The sequence below is a fragment of the Myotis yumanensis genome, unplaced genomic scaffold, assembly GCF_028538775.1.
Source record: "Myotis yumanensis isolate MYYU_CA2020_CCGP unplaced genomic scaffold, mMyoYum1.0.hap1 SCAF_3, whole genome shotgun sequence".
Lineage (NCBI taxonomy): Eukaryota > Metazoa > Chordata > Mammalia > Chiroptera > Vespertilionidae > Myotis > Myotis yumanensis.
The window spans coordinates 133,624,384-133,649,907 of record NW_027223754.1 but is presented as its reverse complement, the minus strand read 5'-3'; the positions used below and the strand labels follow the sequence as shown (position 1 = coordinate 133,649,907).

General features: G+C 36.2%; 1 protein-coding gene across 9 annotated transcripts in view; it reads left to right on the top strand.

Annotated features, from left to right (window-relative positions):
- LRRIQ1 (leucine rich repeats and IQ motif containing 1) overlaps positions 1-25,524 on the top strand; it is a 243,591-nt gene that overhangs the window by 108,131 nt on the left and 109,936 nt on the right. For 8 of the 9 annotated variants that reach the window (XM_070409621.1, XM_070409624.1, XM_070409618.1 and 5 more), the window contains exons 19-23: positions 6,724-6,813; positions 7,477-7,598; positions 8,125-8,220; positions 8,487-8,569; positions 18,152-18,253. In XM_070409621.1, the coding sequence (XP_070265722.1) occupies positions 6,724-6,813; positions 7,477-7,598; positions 8,125-8,220; positions 8,487-8,569; positions 18,152-18,253 (493 nt within the window). The remainder of the gene's footprint in view (positions 1-6,723; positions 6,814-7,476; positions 7,599-8,124; positions 8,221-8,486; positions 8,570-18,151; positions 18,254-25,524) is intronic. The other variant, XM_070409622.1, reaches the window with a different exon arrangement.

Sequence of the window (25,524 nt, the reverse complement as noted above, 5' to 3'; positions counted from 1 at the left end):
TATCTTTATTATATCAAACAATTAATGTTGACTTCCCCAGAAGGAAACACTAAAAGACTATCTCCATCTTTCAAATCTGTTAGCTCTATTAACATCTTTGAAAAGACGGTCCAGAACAAAAGCTGCCGTAAATCATGCATAATTGTCAGAGCCCAGTGGAAAATTGTCTCCTAACAATATCTACCCCTTTATTCTACATGGCAAAGTTTCCCATAAGTATGCACCTTTGTGGCCACTCTAAATAATCTGACAGGGGCTAGGACTAAAACCATTTGGTTATCCTCATTATGCAATTAATTAAGGTTACTATTAATAGCCCAGGTGGTTTTACCTTTAAGTTTCTGTATTTACCTTCCCCCTAGATTGAGGCTTTAATCCAGGCACAGCTGCTAGTATCAGATATTACAGACTCCCTCTAGGCTTTTGATGAAGAAGTTTCATGCAGTTCTGCCATCTAAAACAACCCTGGCCAGTGAGTTGAGGCTGACTTAAATACTTTCCATGGCCATGGTGTTGTTTCCTGAAACATTCGAAGGTAATTTGTGAGCAGGACACCTTCCAGGTGGCATGTGTCCAGTCCATGGGACGACTGAGAATGGGGTGGAGAAAAAATTCAGAGATTATCTACATGGGAGCTGCAGGATTTTCACTCTATTCCTGCTGTCAGGCTGTCGCCTGTTGTCATGATAGACTAACCAGCAAACTTCAGGGAAATGATGACCAAGTTGTGTTCCACAACCTCCTGAAAAGGGATGGCAGACCCGGCAATAGGTTAAATTTAAGGTGCTTGCAGCAATTTAGGAACATTTTTCTTGTGGATAAAGGCTTCTGGGATAGTTCTGAAGGAAAAAGTTTGTTAATTTCTCTCCCTTCCCTATACCTCTCAGAATATAAGGTATTCCCTTCAGTGGTTCTGAGAGGTTGTTTTCCATCTATCTCCTCAAAATTTCAGTTTTCACTTCATTTAGCTATAATTGTATCCTTTTTCTAATCATTCTCCACTACAGTTAGACCTTCCATCTGGCAGGGTGGGGAACTAGAGGAAAGGGTGCATTTTTATAAAACTTAACCATGTAACTTATCCTAAGCGCCCTTTGGCCAGACCTCACCATGAAGATATGTCAATAATGCTGGCCTGAGACTTGCTATTGGGGAAAAATAACTAAGCATTTTGCACAAGAGTGACCAGGATAGAATCCTGAGCTGTCAAAACCTGCCATGCATTTTTCCTAATTATTACTTAGGAAGTAGCTGTAATGGTTAATCCTTGCTGATCCCCAGTTAACTGATCAAACTACTTTATTAAATTGCATGGACAAAAGGAGGTGTGAGTGGGTAGAGTCCCACTATTAGCTCCTTGTTGAGTGGATTTTGTAATAAAACACACACAACTGTCAGACTGCAATGGTCTAGAAAATTGAGAAATTATGAAGACAAGTTTCAAGGGTCACAGTTATATGGCCAAAATCAGCTAATAGATCATCTGAAAAGGTATAAACAAAGGTAAGTTGTTGAAGGTGTGATGTGTGTGGTCAATTTTCCAAGAGCAGGCAGAGACAAGGACCCATGGAATGGGACCTCCGCCACCGTAAAACAAGTAAGTAAGTTTTGCAGAAGTCACAGGTATGGCAAGCACCGGAAGGCTCGCCTCAGAAACAGAATCAGGCCCAATTAGTGATATGATTCTACTGGTCTCATGGAGAATGAGCCTTACCACGGACATCCACATGAGGAATCAGAATGGTTCTGTTTGGTAATCAGGTGCAGCTGTGATTTGTTTCCCTGGTGTGTGGGCCCCAAACAGAGTGTCTTTAGTCAGCGAGTCTATAGTTTTCCACATGGCAGACCAAACTCTGAGGCCACTGGCTGCAGCTCAAGATTAAGTTGAGTTCCAGCCTAGCTGAACCATCCCTGAACCAGGCCAAAGCATTAGGGGAACCTGAGTGAATCAAGGTCCCTCCAAGCCAGCAGCTTCAGATTAGGTCATGAAGTGGGGACAAAGTTTTCCTGAGAGGTATGACTTCCACTTTTTCATGTAAAGCTGAGATGCCACTGAGCCATTCTAACAAGTGTGGCTTTTGGGGCTTTCATACCTGTTGGTGATTGAACCTGACTTCTCAAACTGAGAACATCAAGCCAGACAGTCACAAGGCCTCAATGGGTCAATCATTTAGTTTCTAAAATAGTCAAGTAGGATGGCAATAGCTGATTTCAATATAAATATGCCTGGCATCTGGATGAGAAGGGCCACAAACCCCAAACCACAAGGATGCTTCCAGTTGGAGGAGAGAGGTTCCAAATAGCCAAATCACCATTCACAGAGACTTCTATTATCTGCGTTACTGAAAGGGTCTGATATGATTGATGTTGTGCCTCCTTTTTTGTGGTAAAGAGCTGAATAGACAGGAGTTTTTCCTTGGCTACTGGAGAGACTGAGCATTGTACATTTTCCCACATAGGCGAGTCCCCAGAACCTACTGATAAACAGGCTTCAGAATTCAGGCCCCAGAATTTTTTTTCAGATCTATCAGCTAGCCCCTGAATACAAATGTGTGTGATAATACTCACCATAATCAGGACCATTGAAACAGGATTTTTAAAAATTGATATATAATTCACATACAACCTACAGGATCTCATTTATATAGTGAAAGCTTTGGGCATCGAAGCTAGAGATGCTCACACTAAATCCAGACCCATTGGTGGTTGCATAGGTGACAAGTCATAAGAGTTTATCACACTAGCACTTCTCTGCCTGCAATTTTCCCTTATTGGGATAATCCCCTATGGCACTTAGGGATGGAAAAGTAAAACATGTAACAGGTCAATTTCTAGTCTATATAGAAGCAAAATCAACATTATAAAAGATCCTACCTAAGAGAGAACTTTAGCTCTGTTCTCTACTATGAACCATGCCCAAATCCATCCGTTGAATCAATGTGCCAAACACCCCATGAGTCTGGGTAACACTAAGTAAGTTAGGTTCCTCTAAGGTACGGTGAAAGATAAGATATCTCTTATCCTCCCAGCCTGTTAGCTATACAAAGATTTTTGAAAATACAGTCTTGGAGGAAAAAAATCTGTAATAAGACATGCAGAAATGTGGGAGACCCATGAAGAATTGTCTCCCAACATTGAGCACCGACTACATACTACTCATAATGATCCTCTGAAACATTGATGAGTAAGACATTTTCTTAGTCCTTGAGTACTCAATGTATCACCTTATAAAATGAATTATTTTAGCAGATGTCTTCATGAACCTAGGTCTAAATCTCCTTTTGTTGAAAATGTTGCCACTTTGTCATGAGATGTAAATAACAACATTATAAATATCTAAAATAATAGGTGTATTAGGTCTGATGTGACATAGTGGTCTACATTGGCACTTCTTTTTGCACTCTTTAAGTTATAAAGTAAATTTTAGTTGTTGACTTAACTTAACAGAGTTTAATTTTCTCTTTTACATATGCTCTTTAGAAGCCAACATATAAAGAACAAATAAAGTTGTCTTTAAATTTAAACAACCAATCCTCTTATGAGTACCTAAACACAGAGAAGAAGAGGAAAGCTAATATATCATAAATACAAAAACAAAAACCACAACAAATTTGGATTTGTTTTGTTGTTGTTGTGTGTGTTTGTTTTGTTTATTTGTCTAAGACCAAAGTCACATTCAATAAAAGTGCAGGGATAATGTTCGAGGAGGATATAACATGCATTATATGAGGCAACTTTTAGCTCTGGAGTTCATGTTTGGATCCCTATCTCAACTTTACTCTAGGGAGTACTACATATTATAGTACATTGAGAGACAATAAACAAACAAACAAAACCCAAAGTATAGGCAAAGGAAAAGGCAAAAGAAAAGTGACATATTTGGATTAGTGAAAAGAGGCACCCATGGAATATATAACAGAAATCTCCAATAATATAAGCTTTTCCATTGATGATGGAGAGGGTTTAGAAAATGAGATTTAGGATTCAGAATTAGCTAAGTTTCCAAACTAAGGATTTTGAGATGTAACAGAAGTTATCATGAAATATTAGAAATAATTTTTGGGGGGATAGCAAGTGTCAACTTGGACAGAAGAAGAGGGAAGTGTTGGGGCAGGGTGGCGGGTCATGAAGGGAGTAGGGAAAAAATAAAATCATGGCTTTTAGAATTTTTAGGACTTGTTTAACTCTAACTGACCTGATACTTAGGACAAGTTTGATCTTAGTGACTGCACTGGATTGCATGAAAAAATTGTATATTAATATACAAATAAACATGTGTATTTCTTGCAGCTCCTCTTTCTGATAGCCTTATAGTCTAGTCTCTCAAAGTTGGATTATAGAATAATGATTCCTTCCCTGATCAAAAGCCACATAGTATACGTATATCTGATCAAATGCTCAATTGTGAAAATAGAGTTACAAATTTATCTAAATTCAAGTTCATTTTCAATATATAAATTTGTTAATAGTATTTTGGTAACCAGAAACCTTTCCAGATCCTCAGTTGTGAGCTATAAAATATCTGAACAGAAGGTTTTCTTAAGCCATAACTGGCATTTGTATAAGTATCCAGTGGTGATCATGATCTATTGATATACATTTTTAAAACAGTAGTATGTTTATAATATTGGCCAATTCTTCCCTGACATTTTGAGATATTTTCCCCTCAACATTCTAGGTACTGCCAAATAGACTTGATATTAATGTTTGAACTCATATAAATCATTAGTCTTGGTAACATTATTTGATTATGATTACATAATTACTAAAAATTTCTTTAACATTTTATATTAATGCTTTCATCTTCTAGAAAAATTTTAACGAATTTCCTAGCCTTTAATATCTGGCTCCCAAAAGAGGAAAAGGGGGAAAAATGAAGAGGCGGGGGGACACCAGCCCTGGAAATCCCCTGGAAATCATTTAGCTGGCAGGGCAAGGCTTGCAACAATAGAGCAGGTGCAACAACAAAAGCTCTTTGCACCTCTGTGGTCAGAAGCAATAATCAACCATTAGAGAACAGATCCCCAATATTTGGAGGACAAAGTCCTCATTGTCTACCCTGACTCCTACATGCTGTGTGCAAGCTGCTTCAGAAACACATGAGCAGCTGCCTGCCTCAGGGTTGGGGATGGAAGATAGATAGCTCTTACTGTGGTGAGGGCTGAAATTGACCGAAATTAACTTCAGTTTACCATCCAATTTTCCCCTGGAAGTCACAAGCCTTCCAAAGACTCCAGAATCCCAACATAGTTACATCAATTGGGAGACAGGTTCCTGGTGCTTCCTACTCCACCATCTTCCCAGAATCCTCTGGAACATTGCCTTTTATAATATTGTCTCTACATCTTCACATCTTCTCTGTTCTCACCAGACTAAGAACACTAATTTGATCGTAGCTGATATGCTGTAGGTCTTGATCTTTCCTGAGCTATATCTGGATTTGCCTTTATTTGTCATACAAAAGAAATAATTTAAAAATCTGAGCCCAGAAACCTGTTTGCACCTTTGCATCAAATAGCATTCTTAAACCAGATCTAACTAGGATCAAACTGTGATATATATGTCAGTGATCTCTGCCTTGATGGAATTGGACAACGTATCTGTTTAACACTCATCAAAGGTGTCCTATTTGCATAGATATTCAAATAATATAAATTTGATTAGGCTTCCTAAGACTAAATGCTATGTAAGTGAAAGTCTTTCATTGCAATGCTAGCCTGTAGTTAGGATATCTTAGTGTTGCCTTCCCAATGGTCTTTCAAGCAATGGTCAAGAATTTTGCAAAAGTATAAATTGAAAATTGCACTCCCATCTCCCCAGAACATAATGATGCTAGTTTTTAAATCATAAATATGTTTAATCATTTTAGAACCTTTAAGAAACAAGTTTATTGGTATTCTGATCATCTTTTTTTTAAATAAAGATTCTAAAAACATTGTAGAGCCACGGAAGTTTATTCTAAATCAGATTAGATCATCCAAGCAAATAAAATTTGGGTAATTATGTCCGAAGTTATACAAACTAGCATAACTAGTATAGTCTCATTATAGAAAGATAAATAAATTTGTAAATTACATAAATGAAGTAAAGATATTCTAAGGCAAAGAGTAAAGGGATTTAAAATGGGAGCTTTCAAAATTTAAATTTATCTTTTTTACTTCAAATACTTAAATGAGAGAATACAATATTAAGAACTGTGTTTCTTATATTGCCATAAAAATATTTTTCTACCTATTCAAAAAATTTGGGAAATTTTGGAAAAATATTAAATAAAAGCTATCTTATAGTGTTTATAGAAAAATGGATACTAATGAGTTAAACTACTATACATTTTCAATAGTGAGGTTTAATGGAAGATATTATAATTTATATTATAAATAACTAATAGATTATTTCCCTCCGTTACATCTAGCATTGTCTCAGAGTCATAGTTATCAAACGGTTAAATACACTGAGCAGTCTGCACCTCTCACTGTTAGAGCACTTGAGTACTCGAGTTCTCACTTTATTCCACTGGGGATAAAAAAAAAAATCTTATCCCATTTTTTAGAATGATTGCATTAAGCAGATGCATCACATCTCACAATAACAAGTAGCAAATTTTCCTGTAAATAAAAATTCTGATATGTTTTCTTAACTTTAGTAGTATATAAGACAACTTAGAAATTCTTTGTAAAAGTTATGCAAGCTAAGCGATGTACATTCATGCTATTATTCGTGCAGGCTGCCTTAGAGAAAGAATGGCGAGCTTTAGATCCCGCCTGCTTCCCTTCACAAACACAGCTTCTACCAAACCAGCTGCACTGGCCAAAGGTAACATGTCATGGAAACCTCTTAGTGCTCGATCTGTGCTCATTTCTTAGGGTTGTGCTGTTTCGCAGTGATTAATAATACAATTTATTGACTTGAAAAACACAATTACTTTTAGAAGCCTCTGACTTCCTCCTCATCCCCAGATGTAATTATTCATGTAGCCTTTCTTTCATTTGCTCCTAATTTTTTTCTTTATTTTGGATTTCTTTCAACACTTTATTTCACAGTAGCAAAAAAAAAAAAAAATGATGCAGTTCAGCTGCATATTTGGCAGTAGACTAAAATCACTAGTTGAAAGCACTTTTAAAATATAAAAATATGCATTAACAGGGCAACAGCTGAAGATTCTCAGTCAGAGGTCAATGTACTGCAATATCTGTTATTTATTTGGTAATCTTTGAAGTTTTTGTTTCCTGAGATTTTTAAAGATCTTTGCAATTAATCATTTTGTATATGCAAGCTATACCAAAAAGAGTATTCCTCATCACTACAACAAAGAATACTTATATCTTTATTACATAAATTTCATTTTATTATAATGATAAATTTTTATACATTTTCCTTAGGAGGCTACTTGCTCTCTGCTACATGTAAAATAATACAATATGAATGCCAGAATTTTTCAATTTATTTTATACTTATGTAATTTTTTTTCCTGATAAGTTTTCTGGAACCTTAAACAATGATGATACTTCACTTAATTTACCGAGTCGTCCAGCTCAAGCATGGCTATGTAATGAGAAAGAAAATTTGTTTTCATCGGAACACACACAGTTCAATGGCAGGTAAGCCAAATCACTTCTTGGATTGAACCACGAATGACATACTTAAGAAGAATATTACATTCTTTGCAAAAGTAGGAAAATAATGAAAATAGGAGGAACTTTACTTGTTTAGAAGATGGAGCAACATTTAGTGTTAACGAACAGTTATTTTATAGAGTTTTCAAGGTAATAAAAATATGTAAGGTAGTAGATTCATTCAAGAAACTACAAAACTTGTGTCAGTAAAATAATGTAATTGTTGTAAACAAGTAAACTTTTAAATACTACTATATAGGTTGAGATAAAGATTAGAATAAAAATTCTGGTGCTGCATTTCTTTCCACAAAACGATTGAAATATGCTTCAAGTAATTGCAATGTAAACATTTTAAATTAATGGCAGACATTTATTGCTTTTCAAGATAAAGCTTTTCTGTAACTTAAATGGATTTTATTTTCAAGTTTGAGGCAACATAAATAGCTTGTAGTTTAAAAAAGTGCTGATATACTTGTGTTGATTCAGTTGTGTGTGTTTTTTCTATTGCCAGATCAGAAAGTAGCACTTTATCCCAGGCACCTGAATCAAAGACCAGCAGAAAGAGTTTGCTAAAATCTGAAAAAGAGGAAAAAATTTCAGAAGAATGGTATGTGGTCTACTTTACACTAAAATATTAAAGATTTATAAAATTGAAAGACTCTTAAATGTCCAAGGCAGATATTTTTCAAGATTTCAAAAATACCTTTATTAGTTTTGAAGAAACTATGTATCTGTTAAATTTCACATTCTTAAATGGAAATTCAAATTTGCTTTAAGACAATATAATTCAGATATGTATGTTTATATGTATATGTTTATATAAATATTGCCTGGATATTTGTTTTGTCTTTATTAATTTTAATCTCTTAATAGGGGCTTTAAGGATATTTCTACTGCTCAGCAAATGCTGAAGAGAGCACAGAAAATGAAATCGAAGAAATTAAGGAAAAAATTAGGTGGGTATTCAATGCTCTATGAATAATAACTGTGTGTTTGACGTGGAATATACATTCTTTTAAAATATTTTTACCAAATTGTATTTAATAAGAGAAGAAATGAAATGCAAATATGAGTATTTCTGAGGTAATAATTCCAATAATAAAATTGTTATTACAGTAAATTATTTGGTATGCTCTTAAATGTTATTTTTACTTTTTTCTATTTCTTATCTACTTTGCTATTGATTCTTTTATCTATTGTGCACTAAAAAAATTATTCTGTAATTTATTACTGAGCAGGTTTATTTTGGCAGAAGTTGATTTTAAAGAGCATCTGCTTCACGTGCTTATTCCTTTGTGTGTTTTTAAATTGCATGTTTAGTCAATGTACTATTTATGTAAATTCATCAGGCCCATGAACTGTTCACATTAGCTATGAACTTGATAATTTGGAAAAGAAGCACAATGATATGTATCTTTCATAATTATGTAGAACTTGGGAAAATAAAATCCACATTAGTTATAGAAAAGCATCTTTTCTTCAATCCCACTTATCAAGCTATTTAAATAATTTGTTGTTCTTTGGATAACTTTAATCATGTTAGCACAATTACTTAATATGTGGAATAGTTAATAGGTGGCAGGGAGAGAAATAGCAGGTTATTATGACTTTATATCTATAACTTGCAAATTGCATATATATTTGCATTTACTCATAAGTTTATAAATATTTACTTATGAAATCATAGACTTAAGCATACAAAGAAGCATTCAAAAGGTTAATTTTATCTTTATTATTTTTCTATGTATTACTATTTATTATTAGTTCAATAGTATAATTCTAAGTAGCATATATAATATATATTTAATGAAAAGAAAAACAAATAAAAATAGTCAAAATACTGTTAGTTTTCAAGGAATAACTGATATGTATTGGCATAGTACTTACTAGCCATTGATAATGTACTGGTAATTCATTTTTATATTCACAAATGTTCAACTTTCCTTTTCTGATGTTATATTGGTGATATCTTAATTTTTTATTTTTGAGATAACTAGTATTTTTGTTATGTACTAAAAGTTTGTCAGTTTTAAAATTTTAAAATTAATTTCAACCATATTTTTAGTACTATAAAATTAGCTATTTTGATAATAATAAAAGTTTCTGAAACTCCTGTGGCAAGTTCAAATATCAGAAGTGGCTTAAGAACTGATTCAACCAATGTTAAACAATTACTAATTTATGCTCAATATTTATTTTAAAAAATATTTGCATGGTTTCTGATATTGAAGCTAAGGAAAAGTTTATTCTGTTAGACTCAGTCTCTGGATATATATAGATTTTTCTTACTAATTCTTATAACTGAGCAATTGTTTTTTAGGTTGAGCATAGTAAATAATATGTTTTAGCAAAAGTTTAATAAAGAATATAGGCTTATACATCAAAATAATTGCTTTAATGGCCAAAGATTAGACATAATTATTATCAGGCAAAAATTAAACCTCTTTTTATCTGTCACAAGGGGGCATGGTAGGGTAACAAACAAAAAAGTACAATTAGACATCCAAGTTAACAACTACATCTTAAATTTAACATTTTAATAGTGGTCATTAAGCATGGCCTGTAGGTAAAAATCCAAAATGGCAGTTGTGTAATTTTTATTGGGATTTTTACTCTAATTACATGATTATAAAACCAATTGCATTCTTATTACTGTGTGAGGTTCTGTATCTACCTGTTAAGCTTTTGTCTTACCAAAATACTATTAGATTGATGAAATAAAAGGCTTTTTAAAAATTGAGTTCTAAAATGTAAAACTTAACGATAACCATAAATTCTCCTCATTCTGTTTCTCTACTCCCCCCTCACAACAGATACACATCATAGAAATATTCAAAGTAAGATTAACAGAGAAAAAGAGTATCAGTGGGCCCTTCTCCATTATGATGCTTTAAAATTCTACGAGATTGATGATATAGCACTTATGTAATTTTGTATCTGTGAGCAAATTATTTAACACTGTTATTGGGTCTTCTTCTTTATAGACTACAGCATTTTCTAGTACTTTTTCAGTTTTAAAATTTAATTAGTCTGTGATATGCTATTTATTTATTTGACTATGACAAAAATAATGACCATAATTTAAAAATTCTACTCACTAAAAACTTAAAATAATATTTTAAATATTTAAATTCTGATGGAACTTAAAAATGTACTAATACTTTTCAAATATAAATGGAGCTATATCTTACATGGACAACTTGAAATGTTTAAGCCACCAGAGGGCAACATTTTCCTTAAAACTACTGGAGACTAACCAGCTCTGTGGGGGTAGGGAGGGTGGCAGGTGGGACTTCAGAGAATAGGAACCTTTAATTAAATGGAACCAGTTACATCCTAAATCTAACACAGCCACAGTTTTCAAGGAGGTGAAGCATAAATGCATGGAGTATGGAAGCTTTGATTCAACTTTCTGCTAAGAAAAACCTTAGAGCAAGTTGCTCTTAGCAAGCACTTAATAATATTTCCTTTTTATATCTTTTACATATATTTATTAGCCAAGGGATATATGAGACAATAATATTTGATTGATGATGAGAGTGAGAATAGGGCAAAAGGCATGGGGTCAATTATTTAAAGAAAGTTGCAGGTAGAGTAATAATCCCACTGAGAACACTGATTAATGAAGAAGCAAGGGGCTGAGGAAACACACAGTGTGGGCAGCCATCAGGGGAGACTCAGTATTGATGACTTCTATTGTGATAAATGAGCCCATTTGCTTCAAAGAGTAGAAGCAGGAGGAGGAGGGGCAGGGCCAGGGAAATTGACGGGAAGCCACAGGAGAAAATACAAAATTGTGAGAAGTTACCATGATTGTTTTTACTCAATTTGGGTTTGGGTTCTGATTATTGTTATTCCTAGTAAGTTGTTGATATTTCCCTCATGATGGACATAAGCACAAACCAGTTATGACTTGTCTTGTTTTGTGGGCTTTTATATGTTTGTGTTTTTGTTTTTACTGTTGCCTTATGCACAGAATTTCAGCATGTGGTGATCTGCCCTGGAAACTAACAGATACCTAGGGAACTTCAGAGTTTGGTACCAGCTGTGGGCAAACTATGGGCCGCGGGCCGGATCTGGCCCATTTGAAATGAATAAAACTAAAAAAAAAAAAGACCGTACCCTTTTATGTAATGATGTTTACTTTGAATTTATATTAGTTCACACAGACACTCCATCCATGCTTTTGTTCCGGCCCTCCGGTCCAGTTTAAGAACCCATTGTGGCCCTCGAGTCAAAAAGTTTGCCCACCCCTGGTTTGGTACTGTAGTCAAACACATTATGTGCAAGGTGAGAGTTGCTGGTTTATTGAATACACTAGTGGCCAGGTGCATGAAATTCATACATGGGGGGTGTCCCACAGCTCTGCCTGCACCCTCTCCAATCTGAGACCCCCCCAGGGGATGTCCAACTGCCGGTTTAGGCCCAATCCTCCAGAGATCGGGCCTATACCGGCAGTCAGACATCCTGGGGGATTGGGCTTAAACTGGCAGTCAGACATCCCTCTTGCAATCCGGGACTGCTGGCTCCTAACTGCTCGCCTGCCTGCCTGATCACCCCTAACCACTCTGCCTGCTGGCCTGATAGCCTCCCCCCCTGCCAGCCTGATCACCCCCAATTGCCCTCCCCTGCCAGCCTGCTTGCCCCCAACTTCCCCTCCTCCCCCCCCTCCCCCTGCCAGCCTCTGCCTGAGCCCCGCCGCCATGGCTTTGTCCAGAAGGACATCTGGAAGGTCTCTTGTAAGGTCTCCCAGTCTAATTAGCATATTACCCTTTTCTTAGTATAGATGAGGGTCAATAACCTAAAGGTAGTGAGTTTAATTGGTAGCAAGAATGAGATGAGCCAAGTGGGGAAAGAGAGTGAGTGACTGGCTTTGACATGGACCACTCCTCAGAGAGGATGAGTCCTGGGCATAGGGATTTTGGTGAAGAACAGATAGTAAGAAGCTTAAGGGCTATGGACATAAGGCTGAAGACATAATGTTTTCCAACATTTATCATGCTTATGCATTTTGAATTTTATAATTAGAGAAAAGAAAGAGCAGGCTGGAGCAAACAAAGTTAATCTATAAGAATAAAAGGGTAATATGCTAATTAGACCAATGTCATTCCGGACATCCTTCTGGATGAAGCTGGGGGCCAGAGAGAAGCCCGGGTCCCAGGTGCCAGAAGGAAGCCGTTGCCGGGAGCCAGGGGAAGGGAGGCATACTCTTGCACGAATTTTGTGCATCGGGCCTCTAGTCTACACTAATAAAAGAGAAACATGGTAATTAGCATACGACCGCTACCCTTTTCATTGGCTAATCAGTGAGTATATGCAAATTAACTGTCAGCCAAGATGGCAGCCGGCAGCCAGGCACTGAAGCGAGCATGAGGCTTGCTTGCTGCGGACTCCAACGTTCCCCACCTCACTTGCCGGTCTCTTAGCTGCAACTCTAAGCAACTATGTACTATGTTGCAAATAAGAAGCTAAACAAAACACCAGAAACCAGCCGGACTGAAAGGCAGCGGACCAAAACTTTGTATCGATGTTTTCAGCAGTGAGGCCTCAGAGCTAAAGCTGGCCCAGAATAAAAAAAAAAAAAAGAAAACAAGGAGCGGTTGGAAGCTTCAGTCACTCGCTTCCGGAAAACAGCCCTCAGCCCCTCACCCAGACTGGCCAGGCACCCCAGTGGGGATCCCCACCCTGATCCAGGACACCCTTCAGGGCAAACCAGCCAGCCCCCACCCATGCACCAGGCCTCTATCCTATATAGTAAAAGGGTAATATGCCTCCCGGCACCGGGATCAGCGTGACAGGGGGCAGCGCCCAAACCCCCTGATCATCCTGCGGCTCTGTGTGTGACAGGGGGCGGGGCCACAACCGCCCTATTCGCCCTGCTCTGTTCATGACAGGGGAACATGCCCCAACCCCCTGATCAGCCCTGCTCTGTGCCTGATGGGGGGAGCTCCCCAATCCCCTGATTTCCCTGTGGCTCTGTGTTTGACAAGGTGCAGCACACCAACCCCCTGATCGGCCCTGCTCTGTGTGTGACAGGGTAGAGCCATGACCTCTCCATCGGCCCTGCCCTGAGTGTGACAGTGGTGGCGCCCCAACCCCCTGATTGGCCCTGCTCTGTGGGTGATAGAGGGTGGTGTCCCAACCCCCCTCCACGGGCCTTGCTCTGTGTGTGACAGGGTAGAGCCATAACCTCCCCATTGGCCCTGCCCTGAGTGTGACAGGGTGCAGCACCCCCTGATCCGCCCTGCTCTGTGTGTGACAGGCGGTGGTGCCCCAACTCCCCTATCGGCCCTACTCTGTGAGTGACAGGGGGGAGCTCCTCAATTCCCTGATCGGCCCTGCTCTGTGCGTGACAGGGGGTGGCGCCGCAATCTCCCCATCGACCCTGCCTTGAGTGTGACAGGGGGCGGTGCCCCAACCCCCCAATTGGCTCTACCCTGAGTGTGACTGAGGGTGGCATCGCAACCTCCTGATCCGCCCTGCTCTGTGCATGATGGGGCGGCGCCCCGACTCCCCAATCGGCCCTGCTCTGAGCCTGACCAGGGGCTGCACCTAGGGATTGGGCCTGCCCTCTGCCACCCGGGAGCAGGCCTAAGCCAGCAGGTCGTTATCTCCCGAGGGATCCCAGACTGCAAGAGGGCACAGGCCGGGCTGGGGGACCCCCCTCCCCCCGCCCCCCGAGTGCACAAATTTTTGTGCACCCGGCCTCTAGTTTAGTTATAAATGTAGAGCCACAAGTAGGGATAAGTATCATTTTGCATCTATTTGTAACACCTAGTACAGTGTTAAGTACATGCTAAGCATTCCAATAGTTAGTGATTTTATTTCAATAAAGAAAATAGCTTGAGACTGTGTTGGTAACATTTAGTTATAGCCAAGAATCAAGCCTGCTAGAAAATAAGACAGGCTAATTTTTTAAATATGAATTAAGCAGTTCATAGGTTATAGCAAAGAGATTAGGTTGTAAAATGATAAGGCAACTAATAAATGTTAAGGGGGAAGTATGAAAGGGGAATAGTATATACAAAACTGTGGTAAAACGAAGCTTATTAATGATATGTTTTGATTGCCTCAGTGATTTCCAACAAATTTATAAGAATTTTATCAAATCTTACTTTCTTACATCCACAAAATGATGATAAAACTCATTTAAATAGTAATGTCCTTGATGCCAAGACTCTATTTGTTCCACATTGAATACCCAGAACCTAATACCCTGCCTGGTATATGGTAGATGTTCAATAAATAACTGTTAATAAAATCAGAAATAAGTTAGATAAAAGTCACTAAATACATTTGACTTTGATTATGTGTATGATTGTGTGTGTAGGGTACTATAGTCATTTAAGTGCATATTTATATTTGGGAAGGCAAATTTAAATTAGTAAATATTATTTCCTATAAGATAATGAAATATAGTTATTCTTTCAGTCTTAACATAAAACTTATTTTATAACACTATTGTTTTTGGCACATAAAGAAAATTGATAATAACCAGATTTTCAGTATGAAGTTAGTGATGATAAATCAATGAGCTAAGGTCAGGATTATAGAAACTAAAATGGGATTCCACAGGGAAGGAAATGATTTTTAGTATATTCTAATGTCTAAATAAAATTATGTTGTTTAAATGAGACAATGAAGATAAAGTTTCAAGTACAGTGCCACATGCATACTAGAAACTCAGTTTACTTATGAGTTTCTTTAAATATTTTATTAAGATGTATTAAAACCTATTTCCCAGATACTGGGCAAGTCATACTGGGAGCTATAAAGACTAAAAAAAAAGGACAGACATGCTATTGATGATATCAGAGGAATCAATTTAAATGTATAAACCTGACTTACAATGCAAGAAAAGATGTCAAAGCTGTACTCGTTGCAATATCCTTATGTCTAAGCTTTTTTTACTTGATTATGTAGTTTTTGAGGGTAAGAATAGTGTCTTGTTCACAGTGGTATTTCCAGGGACTATCAAAATTAAGTGATTTTTTCCCCCGCCCAGAATTACTATGTTTTTCTTTATTATTATCCCTTTGAAATTTGAATTAATTTAAGTTTTAAATCAACATAAGATGGTAAAATAAGAATGTTTTGAAATAAAATACTAAAAATGTAGCACTCTTTATGTACTTTTGATGAATAAAATTATCTTACTGAATAAATAGAGCTAGACAACTGTTAAATATTTTGTGTATATTCGATTATTTAATCTTGATAATATTGTGAGGAAAGTGTTATTGTTATTCATGTCTTACATATTAAGAAATCAAGTCACAGACAAATTGTTATTTGCCCAAGGGAGTGCCAAAGTACTTATAAAAGATCAATAGGTTTTATTCTATGTGCTATGTTGAATAAAATGAAATCAATTATAGATCCATCAAATATATATTTATATCCCACCTTATTATATGAAGGATTCATCATTTAAAAGAATATAAAAATTGGAAATATTATTATTATTTATATTGTAATTATATGCTTACATTAGTTGAGCACCTACACTTATATCGACACAAGTTTTGATGCTTTACACACATGATCTCATTAAATCTCACAGTAATACTTCAAAACCAAAATTTTTTCTATTGGACAGAGGAGGTAGAGGGTGAGAGCATTTTTACCAGTCATAGAATTAGTGTAAGTTTGAGCTTGAATCTAACCCAGGTCTGTTGAATTGTAATGCCTTTGCCTGAGAAAATACATATTCAAATGGAAAGGCAAGACAATCAGAAAAATGTGAGGAAAGATCAGCAGGTTATAATAAGGTGTTATTACAGGTATGTAAGCCCATGGTAATCTGTCTGCCTGAATGACTAATGCTCCTTTGGCATGCCATTATGTTTTTCTGTAAATAACTTAAATGATATATAATACTCATTCTATTAAATATATTTTAATATATACATGCAAGGATTTTTATTATTCTTTTTGATGGTTTATATTGAATATATAAAGAACCCAACTCATAATAATTCATGTCACTAATAATTATGAGATGTGCCCAATATTGACCAATTTTTCCCTAAGATTATGAAATATAATATCTGTGAAGTATATAAATTATGCTTATTAAAGATAAATTATTATTAGAGGAATAGTGGAAACCTTCAGTTTGCTCATGCTAGAGAATAACTCTGAAGATACTGTTCTTCAGATTTATACTCCAAAACACATGCTGTCTTCATGAAGATATGTATTTTGGGGTTAATAATGTTTAAAATCTTCTTTTTCCATCTAGTATATTTAATTCTATTATACTAGGTATTAATCAAAGATTATTTTTTAAATAAATCTTTATTGTTGAAAGAATTACATATCTCCCTTTTTTCCCCCATTGCCTTCTCCAACCCCTGCAAGATGATGTGAGTTACTAAGAAATGTACATTGAACTAAATTGTGGTGTAATGATAACCTACAATATATTATTTGTTTTTATTCAATTGAATTGAATTGCAAATCTTGTGTGAATTTCGGGACACCCTATATAATTGACATACACTATTTTATTAGTTTCAGGTGTACAACTAAGTTAACCTACTTTAATGTAAAAATTTCCACTCTTTATTCTATTTCCTATTACTTACTATATTTTATATTTTTCTTTTCTTACAGTTCATCAACAAGCAAAAATCTTTTGTCTTATTTTAACTTACCAAATCCCCAATTTTACATTCTATAGAACCATTCATTCAAATAAAAAGAAATATATAGGGCCCTGCGTTTACAATTATCCTATTTATCTTGTAAAGTTACTAGATTTAGAATTATCTTGGGTATAAAAATATATAGGATTTTTACATTTTTGTTATGTAAAATACAATAAATTAGGGCAATAAAGAAACTATTAATTTATCTGTAAAATTAATGAATAATCATTTTATATCTGTTCTTCGTCCCATTAGTTATCTTCCGTCCATCTCATCTAGCCCAGTTTCTCATAGTTTAGAGGATAAAAATAGGGTATTTGATATTTCCTAAAATAATAGCTTTTACCTATTATGTATTTATGGAAATTGTACTTTATTGCAGCAGAAATATTATGAATTTAAATAAGGAGCTAAAATAATAAACAGTGAAGCAACTCCCCAAATAAAAGGATGATGCCATAACTGGAAATTTTAGATGTAAAATTTGTTCACATTATTAGTGTTTCTGCTTTTTGTATTAAATAGTAGCTATGTGTTTAATCAGATAACCAATAGTAGCTTGGAAATCTTCCTTCTTCTTGAATTTTTTGGAATAGTTTGAGGAGGATTAGTGTTAATTCTTCTTTGAATGTTTGGTAAAATTCACTTGTGAGGCCATCCAGTCCAAGACTTTTGTTTGCTGGAGTGTTTTGATTACTGCTTCAATTTCATTAGTTATCAGGCTGATTACCTTTTCATATTATGAGTCTTTAAAAATAATATCATTATTTTCACATAGTTTTATAGAGCAGGTATCATTTTTAATATTTTCATAAAATGTATAGCTATCTCAGAGAAGGAATGATCTATGGCTGACCTTCTGTCTTATCTTCCTATTTTGTCCAGATGCCACAGTGCGCCTAGCATTATTCAAAAACAATGAGAGTAAAGTTTCTGCTACACAATCACCAAAGAAGCTAAAACCCAGGAGACTTGGTTACTTTGAAGGTATGTTTTAATCACAGATTCATAGAAAGGTAAAAAATATACAGATTAAAATGTGTATTTAAAACAAATTTTTAAAATCCTCAATAGTACTAAAGGACATATATGAAAAATTATATATAAGATATAACTAAATAACATTCAAAATATGGTTCCTGGAGCTAAAATATGAATTTAGTGTATTGATTAATTAGCATAGTGTTTTAGTATTTATATCAATGCTTTCATAAATTTGAATTCCTTCTATTTTTTGTGAAAGTCTTATAATGCTGTATGATTAGTTTTACTATATAATTTAAATTTTATGACAGATAATATTAGCCTATGTCAATGGAAGTGATCAAATATTGAAATGATATTCTAATATATTTAATTTACTACTTATATTCACAAACTGTATTAAATATTTAAAATTAAAATCTGGAATTTAATGGAATTAAAATGTGTTTTCAATATAAAATAAGGCTTCACTTTTAGAAAGGGTACATTTTCTTATTACAATCTTAACTTCACTACTCACTATTTTAAAAGAAAGAGTAGAAGTGGACATCCTTATTTTCTTGTTTCTGTTAAGGGAAACACTTAGTTTTTGCCCATTGAATATGATGTTGGCTGTAGGTGTGTCATCTGTGGCCTTTATTATGTATGGCCACTATTCCCACTTTGATGAGTGTTTTTATCAAAAATGGGTGCTGGATTTTGTTGAATGTTTTTCCTGTGTTAATTGATCATGTGATTTTCATCCTTCATTTAGTTTATGTGATGTATCACATTTATTGGTTTTCAAACATTCTACCAGCTTGTATCCCTGGAATTGCATCTCTTGCACTTGGTCATGGTGTATGATCTTTTTAATGTATTGCTGAATCTGATTTGCTAATTTTTGTAGAGGATTTTAGCATCTATATTCATCAAAGATATTGGCCTGTAATTTTCTTTCTTTGTAGTGTCTTTGTCTGGTTTTGGAATTAGAATAATGCTGGCCTCCTAAAAATAGCTTGGAAATCTTCCTTCCTCTTGAATTTTTTGGAATAGTTTGAGGTGATTGGTGTTAGTTCTACTTTGAATGTTTGGTAAAATTCACTTGTGAACCCATCCAGTCCAAGACTTTTGTTTGCTGGGAGTTTTTTGATTACTGTTTCAATTTTATTAGTTGTTATCCCTCTATTAAGGTTTTCTGATTCTTCCTGATTGAGTTTTGGAACATTGTATGTTTTGAGGAATTTGTCCATTTCTCCCAGATTGTCCAATTTGTTGGCAAATAGTTGTTTGTAGTATTTTCTAACAATCCCTTATATTCCTGTGTGTCAGTTGTTATTTCACCTCTTTCATTTCTGATTTTACTTACATATTTGGGTCTTCTCCCTTTCTTGATGAGTCTGAATAAAGGTTTATAAATCTGATATATCTTTTCAAATAACTAGCTCTTGGTTTCATTGATATTTCATGGTGGTTTTTTTGTTGTAGTTGTTGTTTTTGTTTTTGTTTTTTAGTTTCTATGACATTTATTTCCACTCTGATCTTTATTATTTCCTTCCTTCTATTTACTCTGAGTTTTTCTTGTTCTCTTTCTAGTTCTTTTAGTTGTAGCTTTAGATAATTTATTTGATATTTTTCTTGTTTCTTTTATATATATTTTTTTAAAGTATGTTTTTATTGATATTTTAAAGAGAGAGGTAGGAAGAGGGATATATATATATATATATATATATATATATATATATATATCAATGAGAAAGAAATTGATCGTCAGCCTCTGGGCACACTCCCTACTGGAGATCATGCCTGCAACCCGGGCATGTGCCCTGATCTGGAATGGAGCCAGTGACCTCTTGGTGGATAGGACAATGCTCAGTCCACTGAACCATACCTGCTGGGCAAGATTTTTATATCTTGAGATAGGCCTGTTATGCTATGACCTTCTTTCTCAGGATTACTCTTTCTGTGTCCCATAGATTTTGGGTTATTGTGTGTTCATTTTCATTTGTTACAAGGTATCTTTTGATACTGATGAACAAAATAGGTCTAGAGGCATAGATGCATGGAACAGACTGACAGGTCCCGAAAGGAGGGGAGTAGGAGGGAGATGGGAAGAGATTAACCAGGGAACTTACATGCAGATATGCATAACCCATGGACACAGATAATAGTATGGAGAGGCCTAGGTGGAGGGGGACAAAGGTGGGGGAGAAATGGGGACATCTGTAATACTGTCAACAATAAGACTAAATAAATAAAGCCCCCCCCCCCAAAAAAAATGATACAATAAAAGAAAGAGTGGAAATTCTGCTAAAATTAATACCAACTCGACAGATATTACCTGTTAAATAGGAGCGTTGTTACTTTAAAAAGGAAATGCCTGGGGAAAAGGATAACTGGGCATTTTTCCCCTTTAAATTAGCACATACTTAAAAATCAGAAAAGAAATCTATCCTAACATGTTTTTTGGTATTTTTTCTTTTCCTATGAAATGTGAAGCTAAGTAACTATCAAGAATAGTTTATATGTGCATATAGAATACTTATTAATTTCTGTGCTAATATAAAATACTAGAGGCCCAGTGCACAAAATTTGTGCATGGGTGGGGTCCCTAGCGGCTGCTGGCTGCCAGCTGCCAATGAGGGGCCTTTCTTCTTTCCATGCCACCCCCTGGTGGTCAATGCATGTCATAGAGAGCGATCAAACTCCCGGTTGGTCGAACTTTCAAGGGGACACTTTGCATATTAGGCTTTTATATATATAGATACTAAGAATAGTTCAAATAGTGGTAGAGATAAAGAGGACTATCGAACATGAAACATTTCCACATATGCTCTATGATACAATGTGTATTTTTGTTTTCATTTCCAAATGAAATGTGTTTAGGTTTTTCTTTCTACCTTAACCCCTGGAGTGCCGGGGAGCGCGATCGCACTCCTCCTGTCTTTCGCCAAAAGTGCCAGGAGTGCTATCTCGCTCCTCCTGCAGTGTCCAGTTCTAAGTCTGCTTTTATTAGTGATGATGATATTGCTAAATATGTCAATTCTTGCTGTGAAGATGACGATTTTGTGGAAGAGATTGAATATGTAACTTCATTTACTTGCGATTCGTAATTTTTTTCCTAAACTGCTATAAAATCAGCAAAAATGCCTTGGCAATTTTAGCACAGTTCCTAGGATATTGGTTGGCACTCAAAGGGTTAAGTACATTTGGCATTTCATTAATTTCACTGAATGACGGTTATATATGTGCCAGATATTCTAGTGACCACTAGTTACATTAAGACATTTTTTTTAAAGGAATGGGCTTGGCAAAAATTGTTGGATGTAGTAAAACTTTTTCCCCCCTCAGTAATATGTTTATTTCTGCTCCCTTTTCAAGGGGAAATAGTGAGGCAAATATAATTTGATCATTGCTGGCCAGGTTGAATCCCATGTTGTCTTTCCGCTATGCTGGCCTCACGCACCTTCCTGACTCACTTTTATTTTTAGCCAGTCAACTTATATGTTAGCAGCCTGACTGAAACCGGCCTCCCTGTAGGGACACATTTTTAAACCAGGTCTATTCAGATAAAATTTGCATAGTATAAAATTTACCCATTATGAGTAGAATTCAATAACTATTGATATATTTAGTTACATCACCATTATCACAATCTAATTTTACAATATTGGAAGCCTTTTAATTTTCTTAAAAAGTTTAAATAGAATTAATAATTGGGCATCTTACCTTCCATAAATGAGGGAGACCAGAATTAAATTTTGCTGGAGGGTTAGATTGAATGACTCTATATGGAAAACTATCTCAGCACAATGGCATGCCACATGGTCATATAACTTCTTTGGTGTTGTTGAAATTAGATTATAGTATTTGACTATTTCTTCCTATAATGCTCATTTCTTTTATAATAATGTCTGATATTTTTAGCTATATTTAAAAATCCATTTTTTAAACTTTGTAATATTGTCAAGTGGGGTTTTATAATTCCTCTTATAAGTTGTACTAAATATTTTTATTATTACTGTTGACTTTTTCTGGATATCACTAAAAGGACAGACAGGATGGTGGATATAATCTATTAGTCTAGGGTAAAATATATGCTTAAGTTTGAGACATTTTAATATGAAATATTGAATATAAAATATTAAATTACATTAAATTTTATAAATTAGATAATCATACCCTCCTAACAGGCTTTATCTTACAGAATATTTTTTTATTTTATCATATTCATACCATGTTGAAAATTTTTGTCTAGGTGCTAGATTTAGATCTTCCTTTAACCCAATAAAGGCTGAGGAATCTTTGACCATACCTGTTCCCTGGATAACCTCATATACAGGCAGTGTGTCAGATATCAATCAGTTCTATGATACTTGATTAAAAGCCTGAGGACTTTACAAAGTTAACATTTGTTTACTTGATCTGTTTGCTTATTTATAGTATTTAATGTCAGGTACCCATAATTTCTACTTTGGTTTCAATATCTGATTTTTGCCTTGGAATTTGATTCTTGATTTATCATTGTCTTGTTCTTTACCTTGAAGATCTCCCACCAACCTTCCTTTGTTTTTTTTTGTGTGTGTGTGGGGGGGGTTGTTGAATGTTTAATTTAGAGCCCTGACATACTCTTCTGTAGCTATCACTTGTATGGAGGACACATAGCTTCATTGATGTAAGTGTATACTCTAAAGTTAGTCTTAGCACAGTTTGAATCTTGATTCCACCGTTTATTGACTCTGCACACTTGGGGACATTATTTAACATCTATTAGCATTATTTTTCACCTGTAAAAAAATTGGATGCTAATAATACTTAGTTGTTGGGGATTACATGAGATCCTACTTGTGAAATGCTTGCAACACACAGTATAAATACATAGTAAGTGCTTAAAATTTTTCATTGTTAGCAACATTCATTTTAAAAGTATGGCTTTATTTTTCTATTGTTTTGCAATTGGTAGTGTTTATTATATTTCTTGCTAAGTACTATGATAAGAGTGCTACATAATTCTCTGATTCAATCTTCTTATAAATTCTGAAAAATGTATTATAACTGTCATCATTTTACAGATGAGAAAACTAGTTTTAAGAGCTTGACAAATGACTTTTCCAAGATCATACAGAGAATAAATGGCTGAAGGGAAATGAGAATAACTTCTTTATCCAAAAGAAAAAGTTAGCAAATATTAAACAAAAATTGAAGAACTGAGGTTTTTAGGTAACGCTGAAGTGTATACAAACTTAGAATCAAAATATTTAAGAAAGGAATAAAGACATTATTGAATTAGGAAAAACTCTGAGAGATTAATCAATTTTGTTATTTCTCATACCTTACATTAATATGATTTTTAAGATATGTTTTTATTGCTTTTGAGAGAGAGAGTAAGGGAGAGGGAGAGTGAGATTGAAACATCCATGAGAAACATCAACATCAATCAGCTGCCTCGTGCATGCTTCCTACTCTGATTGAGCCTGAAACCAGGGCATGTGCCCTAACCTGGAATTGAACCACTGACCTCTTGGTGCATGGGTCAGTGCACAACCACTGAGCCACACCGACTGGGCACATTGATATAAATTTAAAAAACAGTTCAGTGCCAACATGATAAAGATGTGATCTGTACCCTATATTAGCTGCTACCAAAGCTAATATTATTATTATTATTAATATTATTATGATTATCTAGCATTATAAGTACCTACTAGAGGCCCGGTGCACAAAAATTTGTGCACTCGGGGCGGGGGGGGGGGTCCCCCAGCCCGGCCTGTGCCCTCTCACAGTCTGGGACCCCTCGGGAGATAATGACCTGCTGGCTTAGGCCTGCTCCTGGGTGGCAGAGGGCAGGCCCAATCCCTAAGTGCAGCCCCTGGTCAGGCTCAGAGCAGGGCCGATTGGGGAGTTGGGGCGCCGCCACGTCATGCACAGAGCAGGGCGGATCGGGAGGTTGCAATGCCACCCTCAGTCATGCTCAGGGTAGACTGATTGGGGGGTTGGGGCACCGCCCCCTGTTTACACTCAAGGCAGGGTCTATGGGGAGGTTGCGGTGCCACCCCCATCACGCACAGAGCAGGGCCAATCAGGGGGTTGGGGCGCTGCCACTGTCACACTCAGGGCAGGGCCGATGGAGAGGTTATGGCTCTACCCTGTCACCCACAGAGCAGGGCCGATCAGGGGGTTGGTGCGCTGCACCCTGTCACACACAGAGCTGCAGGGCAATCAGGGGATTGGGGAGCTCCCCCCCTAGCAGGCACAGAGCAGGGCTGATCAGGGGGTTTGGGCGCTGCCCCCTGTCAGGCTGATCCGGTGCAGGGAGGCCTCGCGGCTCCGCTGATCCCGGTGCCGGGAGGCATATTACCCTTTTACTATATAGAATAGAGGCCTGGTGCATGGGTGGGGGCCAGCTGGTTTGCCCTGAAGGGTGTCCTGGATCAGGGTGGGGGTCCCCACTGGGGTGCCTGGCCAGGCTGGCTGAGGGGCTGAGGGCTGTTTTCCCACTGGCAGTTGACTAAAAGCTTCCAACAGCTCCTTCTTTTCTTTTTTTTTTTTTTAATTCTGGGCCAGCTTTAGCTCTGAGGCCTCGCTGCTGAAAACATGGATACAATGTTGCAGTCCGGGGCTGACTGAAAGCTGGTTTTGTTTAGCTTCTTATTTGCAACATAGTAATAGTTGCTTAGAGTTACAGTTGAGAGTCCGGCAAGTGAGGCGGGTAACGTTGGAGTCTGCAGTTCCTGGAGGAAGCAAGCCTCCCTGCTCGCTTCAGTGCATGGCTGCCGGCCGCCATCTTGGCTGACAGTTAATTTGCATAAGGATACGCTGATTAGCCAATGGGAAGGGTAGCGGTCGTACGCTAATTACCATGTTTCTCTTTTATTAGTGTAGATTAGACTGTAAATAAATGACCATATTTTCAAAAACCTGTTTTAATTTTCAGATAGATAAAAAGCTCTCCACACAGCTCCAAAGTAAACACCATATTTTGGCTTCATTTCTTTCTCTTTTTATTTATATAAATTCTATGACTTTCCTGCCCTAATCTGCTGAAAGTTTTAAATTTGCTATTCCTAAAGCCAATTCCAAATTTACACTTCTTACTTTGAACAACGACAGAAGCTAGAAGAGCCGCAAAAAAATTGGATCTGGCCCAGCAATCTTCAAACCCTGGAACAATTTTACTTGATTTTAAAATCAAGTTTTTAAAATTTTCAGTCTGGTGCTATCATCAGTAACATGCACCTGATTTATCCTCCTATAAAACTTAACACTTATACATATCATATGTCCATATACATCAT